General features: G+C 31.5%; 2 protein-coding genes across 2 annotated transcripts; both read right to left on the bottom strand.

The window, feature by feature from the left end:
• Positions 1–4,486: 4,486 nt before the first annotated feature.
• LOC133336268 (ribulose-phosphate 3-epimerase) lies at positions 4,487–5,222 on the bottom strand. Its single transcript, XM_061544551.1, has 2 exons — positions 4,659–5,222; positions 4,487–4,598 (listed from the first exon to the last, which is right to left on the bottom strand). The coding sequence occupies exons 1-2, from the start codon at positions 5,220–5,222 to the stop codon at positions 4,494–4,496; spliced, it is 669 nt and encodes a 222-aa protein (XP_061400535.1). The 3' UTR covers positions 4,487–4,493.
• Positions 5,223–5,592: 370 nt separating this feature from the next.
• On the bottom strand, positions 5,593–6,194 carry LOC133336308 (LDLR chaperone boca). The gene is made up of 2 exons (XM_061544595.1): positions 6,042–6,194; positions 5,593–5,985 (listed from the first exon to the last, which is right to left on the bottom strand). The coding sequence occupies exons 1-2, from the start codon at positions 6,183–6,185 to the stop codon at positions 5,593–5,595; spliced, it is 537 nt and encodes a 178-aa protein (XP_061400579.1). The 5' UTR covers positions 6,186–6,194.
• Positions 6,195–7,333: the final 1,139 nt, after the last annotated feature.

Raw genomic sequence — 7,333 nt, 5'->3', positions numbered from 1 at the left:
ACAATGAAAAACTTCTTCCAATGTAAACATTCCAACATGACTAAGGTCCGGGTACAACTATGTTATAAACTTTTATCGACATATATTTCCCGAAATTCCTTTCTGCCTTTAAGCTCTCACGAAACACAATTTATTCAACCAACAAATATTCTTCTCAAAAAACTTATGGCTAATGCCAATAGAGATGGCGCAAATACTTCTGATATTCTTTGCAATTTGCAAATTTCATACATTAAAATAATAATATTTTTGACCATTTCTTTTCTCTATCTCCTCTCAATTTTTTTTCCGGGAAAGAAGTTTTGGCTACAGCCAAACTGTGTCAATAATTACAACAACAACCTTTATAAACAATTCTTATCAACATATGTATGTTTCCCAAAATCCCTTTATTTATATTTTATTCAAAGAGAGCAGGCCTAAAACGTTCGCCTATCCTCTTACAATCGTAATTCCGTTCTTACTATTTAATTATTGTCCATTTCTTTCCTCAATCCTTTTAAATTTTTTTCCAGGAAAGAAGTTTTAATAATTACAACAACAATTTTGTTGTCAGTTGTCAGACTTTATAGTCGCATTGAACTTCAGGCATTCTTTATTGAGTAGAGAAAATGATTAGGGGGACCTTATAGAAAATTTGAAACCCGGGAGACCTTCTGAATTTCGGAAGAACTTTTAAACTAACTGAAGCTCGTGTTGATTTTGAAGGAGTTGATAATATTTTTTGATAAGCTAAATAATATCTTTTTACAGGAGTTGTAGAGAGAAACCAATCGTTTTAGATCGTAGACCGCATTGTCTGTCATTTGCATGAAATCTTCAAAACTTTCGGCATAAAAAAATTTTATTCGGATTAACAATTTAGTTTAATTATATATCTTATTTTAACTCATTCATCTAAAATCCGATATGGGGTTGAAATTATTAAAAAAAATAACACTTTGCTATTTTTATACAAAAGAATCAATATCCTCGGTTGAATAGAAAATAAAAAAATAGTAAATGTTGAAATACGAAAACTATTTATACCAGCAAAAATAAAACCTAGAAAATTAAATGTTAATATGAAATTTTGCAAAAAAAAAACAGCCATACAAATTATTTATATTAACCCAGGAAAAAGTTATCCTAAATAAAAAACTAACCTAATGCAATTTATTAAAAAAAAAACGACAACAATGATGACTACAAACAGCTGAACTAACTTTTAGAAAAACAAAATCAATTGCAAACCACCAGCATAAACCAAAACTATACCACATTTAAATTATATATATTTTTTTATTTTTTATGAAGCACTTGTTGAGAATGCAGCACATATATACATTTTTCACTTTGGTAATACATTTTCCCGCTTTAAAACTTTAATTTCCTTATTTATATAAAACAAAAATGCTGAAATTAAAAAAAGTGAGAATGTAGCTATTAAACTTATTCTATACAACTCTAATGGAATGACAATAATTTTGAAAAATAATTCCATATTTTTTCTATTTTTTTAATATTCACACCACAAAACTTGAGGCAGACATATTCACACGAGGAATACAAAGAAATATATCATATTTAATTTGTACAACAACAAAAAAACTAAATAAATAAAAAGGTATATTATATACATTTAAAACTAAAAATAAAACTTCGAAAGAAATGCTACAGTTATATGCATACATTACATAAATACATATACATATATGCATGTGTAATGATAACAATAACAACAAACTAAATAAAAAGGAAGTATACACAGAAAAAAAAACAGAACAAAAAATTATATATCAAACAAATAAAATAAATATCGTATACATAAATGTTGAGCAAAAAAACAAAAACAAATGAATAAACAAAAAGATAAAAAAACAACTACAACGAGAAAATTTCATTTCGTTATCTAATCTAAAAGGGTAAGTTTAAAAATTATACAAAAGCATTATAATAAATATTTGGGGGAATGGGATATATCCCTACTGTACTAAGGATTTACTTCTTTGTATGAAAAGATTAGAATAAAATATGTATTCGAATCATAAAGACATTGCCAAATTTAATTCAACCCCAAATTTGCTTATTTTTAATTTTTTTCTAAAATAACCGTTCATCTTAATATATAAAAGAGCTTAGTGTTAAATGAGTGAGTGACTGACAGATCATCGCCCAGACGAAACGGCTAAATTTTGAGTGTGGGTTGTTGTTGATGTGTAGGCGTGAGATAAGGCTGGGTTTTTGGAAATTCGACCTATAAGTGTACGAAAAGTACTAAAATTTACTAAATTTAGTTTTAATTGTATATATATATATATATATATACAATTAGAACTAAATTTAGTTTAGTGCGTATATAAAACTAGAATCTTGAAATTTTATAAGGAATACGTTGATCGTGTGTATGACGATTCATCGTTAAATTATGGACCAAACTGAAGATGTATGACAGAAAAACAAAAGACGAGATGTGTGTAAACTGTTATAAACAGTGTTGCCAAAAAGATCATAGCTAAAAAATCATCTTTATTGGTGTAATAAATATATAATGTCATTGTGTAATAAAACTGCAGAATTCCCTATAAACATTGCTGCAAAATTCATAAAAATCGGTTAAGTATTTCCGGAGTTATTCGAATTTCAATTCTTCCGTGCTCTAAAATATACTTTCTGTTCGATGCTGGGCGCCTATTACCAAAAAATGAAAAACACCACAAAAATCGATCTTGCAAAAATGGAAATTTTTTCCTTCATACAGCTACAGTGTGTGTATGTGTAAGTAAATATATTTTACATTGCATATGTGCATAAATCACATACAATCACACCTACATATCAAGCAACAAGAAATTGCCCTTTGCTCCTAGAAATATGCTATAATTTTCATACAACAGCAGACATTATGAAAACAATTTTTGCCTTTTTTAAAAGACCGATTTCTGTGTGGTTTTTCATTTTCAGGTAATAGGCGACCAGAATCGAGCAGGAGGTATATTTCGGACCATCGTTGAATTCAAATACAAATATCTCGGCAACTACTAAACAGATTTTTATAAAATTTCCAGATATGGTTAGAGGAAATTCTGAAGTTTTATTACACACTGCCATTCCATATTTTTATGGAATGTGAACTAAATTTTGTACAATTTAAATTTTGGTACAGTTTGGATTAAAAGCCAACCGATAGAGCTGGAATCCTGAAGATTTCCATTGGAAGTTATGGCAATTTATATTAGTGTTTACTAACTGGTACTTAATTTGGATTTGGGTGAAGCTATATTTGAAGTTTGGAAATTTTACACCATTTAATACGACATATCGGTTATAAAACTTCTTTTTTACTATCACCGACCTCCTTAACCATAATATTAAACGAGTTTAAATATAAAAATATTTGTTTTTTATTAATTAATATAGTTTTCCTGCTTAACTGAGCTATTTCTTGAAAATAAGATTAGTCGAAACAAATATACTTACCATTCTATGGAGCAAAGATAAAAAATATTTTTTTAGTAGAATTTGGAATTTATTATATGTATTTATTAACAGATTTTTTGTTTCTTAATTAAAGTAGTGTCTATATTTAAAATTGTATAGGAAACCAATAATAGTCCGCTGTATAAAAATAAATGCAACAATGATGTAAATTACTGCGATGTACCATATCTGAAATAAAAAACAAATATTTTTATTAAAGATTACATGATAGTAAACAGGCTATCTTCGATGTTCTCATCAGAAAAATCTCTTCAAGTTCGTTTATATCCTCCTTATAAAAAAATACTTCCGATATTTATCACAGTCTCTTAACCCTTGTACTGTATATTCGTAAACTTTAGCTCGCTTTCAGAAACTTAAACTCTCTTTAGTTAATCCATAAACTTTATTCAGTTTATCAGTTATGACTATTTTTAGCTCATCCGGAAAGACTTTCTTCTGATCGCCTATAAAGACTCTTTTCCGTTCGTCCAAAAGAATCCATTCCGTATGTCTTTTTTAAAAACTCCTGCCAATCGTCTGTAAGAACCCCCTTCAGTTCGTCTGTAAAGGTCCCTTTAGGTCGTCAATCATGACTCCATTCAGTTTCAGCTCATCCGTCATCATCTCTATCCATCCTGTATGTCTTTAAAGCTCCTTCCGATTGTATATAAAAACGGCAGTCAGTTCGTCTGTAAAAACTCCCCGTAGATCGTCTTTTAGGACTCCGTTTACGTCGCCAATTATGACTTCATTCAGTTCGTCTATGAAGACGTCCTACAGCTCTTCAATAGACTCCTTCCCATCTTTTATAAAGGCTATCTATCCCATCTTCTATAAAGACGATCGTATATAAATACTCCCTTCTCTTTTCTTTATTTATAAATATATTTTTGGCTCTATTAATTCCTATGCCATGTTAACTCATTCATATATGATTTGACCTTTGAACTCCTTATCAGCATTTTCAAATGATGACCACACAACTTACCATAGATTCTTTAGTATGTTGAAATCTCTTCTTTTCAAAAATATCACTTAATATAGTTTTGTACTGTAGACTTGAGTAGGCTTATAACTTCTTTCTGGTTGGGAGCTTGAATTACAGCGGTTCCAGACACAATCATGTTTGCGCCAGCCTTAAAAACAAAACATATCAATTTAAAATCCCACACACACATTTCAATAAAGTTACTCACCTTAGCACAACATTCAATGGTCTTAGGTCCAACACCACCATCAACTTCAATATCCAAATTAGGATAATTTTGTCTAAGCCATTCCACTTTGGGCATCATATCGCCCATAAATGATTGACCACCGAAACCAGGCTCTACGGTCATAACTAAAGCCACATCAGCCAAATCCAAATATTTCGAAATGGCCTCAACACCAGTACCAGGTTTAATGGCCAAACCAACTTGCATACCAGCTTCTTTAATTTTACGGCAAACCGATTCAATATCATCTTGTACAGGTTCAACATGGAATGTATACAGATTGACACCGGCATCAGCCATTGGTTCAATCCATTGTTGGGGCTTGGAGACCATCATGTGGGTTTCAAAGAAGGCGTCCTTGATTTTGTTGCGCAAACACTTGACAACAGAATGACCAAAAGTTAGATTGGGCACGAAGTGACCATCCATAACATCCAAATGTAGATAGTCGGCACCATTGTCCAGGAGACTTTGTGATTGGGCAGCCAAATCTGAGAGATCGGCATTAAGAATGGAAGGACCGATTTTAGCGTGTACAGGCATTTTGTGCTTTTATTTCGGGGAGCTAGACTAACGAGTGAGTGATAGCTAACGAACGAAATAGAAACAAGTGAATGGGGGCTGAAACACGTGCAGCCAAGAACAATAACAATGAATTAACAACAATGATTGTGAACCAATCACAATCATTCACAATAGCCAAAGCAACAACCGGTACGGCAGCCCACATCATCACTAACAAAAACAACAAGACCTTTTTGTTATTCTACAGAAAAATTTGTTCTATGTTTTATTCACAGAATATACTATTTTTTACAAAAAATAAATGATTAAATACTAGTAGCGCAAAATGCATGAGATTGGAAAACAATTTACAAATGTCATGAGGTATTCTTAAGCGATAGGAATGTGTCTATAATTCGTCTTTCTTATTGTATACCCCGGGATATTCTTTATTTTCAATGGTTACACCCTTACAACGTTCCTGTTGTACTAGATAGTCCTTTGCCTCCCAGGCCTGTGCGCCATCCTTGAAAAGGAATATGGCACGATCATCATCGACCATATAACGTTCAGCTTGTATGTGATTATTCCACAAACTAGTTTGCCATAATTTTGTTAGCGTTTCAGCTTCTTCGCGGGTTGGATTGCCATCTACGGAAACAAATGTCATAAGTGTACGACCCTTTTTCGATGCTTTTAACAATTCCTCTGGATTGGCTGTGTTCAATTTGGATAAGTCCAACTGGGGCTGAGGACGCAAATGTTCGGGTAACTCATCCGGTTCCAACGGTTCTTCATCTTCCTATAATATTAACATTTTAATATTTGACTTTTTTGCATTAGTGGTAATAAACATACCTCCCATTGATCCAACAGCCGCTCCATATCGGCATCTGTGAAATCACGTATATCCTTTTTGGCCCAATCTGGTTTCTCTTTAGATTTCTTGGCCATTGACAATGGCAGAAGGGCCATTAATATCAATAGATAATAAAACTTCATATTTCTAGATCTTTTTTGTGTATTTTTCTGTTTTATTATTTCGCAAATAGAAAGTTCTAAAACAACAATGCAGTTATAGAGGTCAATTGTTGATTGTTGTTCGGCTGCGACAGGCTGTTGAACAAAATGCGGGACGCCGTTGCAGATACGACTGTGAGGCTCTGTGTTTACTACACATCTACGAATACATCGGTTTGTATAAAACAAGTAAATAAAAAGAACATGACATTTTTTATTAATTAATTTTTATTTTATTATAAAAATTTTATTATATTTTATGATAATATATAATTAATTAAGAAATATATAAATAAAACAGTTGCCGCCCTTGTTATATTTATTTACGGCTTCAAATTGTATGGTTGAGTGGCATTGTAAACAGGAACGTAAACAACCACGTCAGACTAATCATTCACAATAATGAGTATGTATCAGTCACAATAAATATGTTGGCTATTCACAGTAATTAGTGCACGACGTATTGTAAGAGGAAAGTTGAGAATTGTACAGTAGATAAACTAGAAAAAAATTAATTTCCCCTCTTAATTGTAATACCAACAGAGTCCTAATTATACGGGACGTTTTATTGTCTTAGGGATGTAACCTGGTGTCCGATTTCTTGACACGGTATAATCTAAATGTACACGATTGTTATATCTAGGTACCAAATCCTTGACTAGTATTAAAATAATATAAAGTTGATCTGTCAGATTTTATTTGATTACGTATACATACACATTTCACTGGTTTCATAATCTCTGTAGTTTCACAATTCCAGTAGTTCTCAGTAGTTTCACAATTCCAATACATCAGATTTCAAATGCATACAAATATTTGTTGGTTCAAATTATTGTAACATTCATAATAAAAAATGTCCAGCAGCTGTCAATTTTTTGGTTAGACAATTATTCTGAAATTTAACATATTTTGAAGAATAGGAAACGTGATTATTTATTGTTGTAAACGCAGGGTTGTATTTAAAATTGCCCCATTATGAGCAGAATTTTGAGTTCCGTTGTGTATTTAAAGGTAAATTCAGCACAGTATCAAAGCTTGATTCTAAATGCGTATTTAAGCTTGTAAAAGGGAGCATGATCATTCAAAGAAATATAGACTTAATTTAAACATTTTTCCTGCGGGGACAAATA

The sequence above is a fragment of the Musca vetustissima genome, unplaced genomic scaffold (genome assembly GCF_032173495.1).
Source record: "Musca vetustissima isolate MV318-11 ecotype Yass unplaced genomic scaffold, APGP_CSIRO_Mvet_v1 utg2253, whole genome shotgun sequence".
NCBI classification, from domain to species: Eukaryota; Metazoa; Arthropoda; class Insecta; order Diptera; family Muscidae; genus Musca; species Musca vetustissima.
Note: the sequence above shows the minus strand (reverse complement) of the source record. Positions and strands in the feature narration are given on the sequence as shown.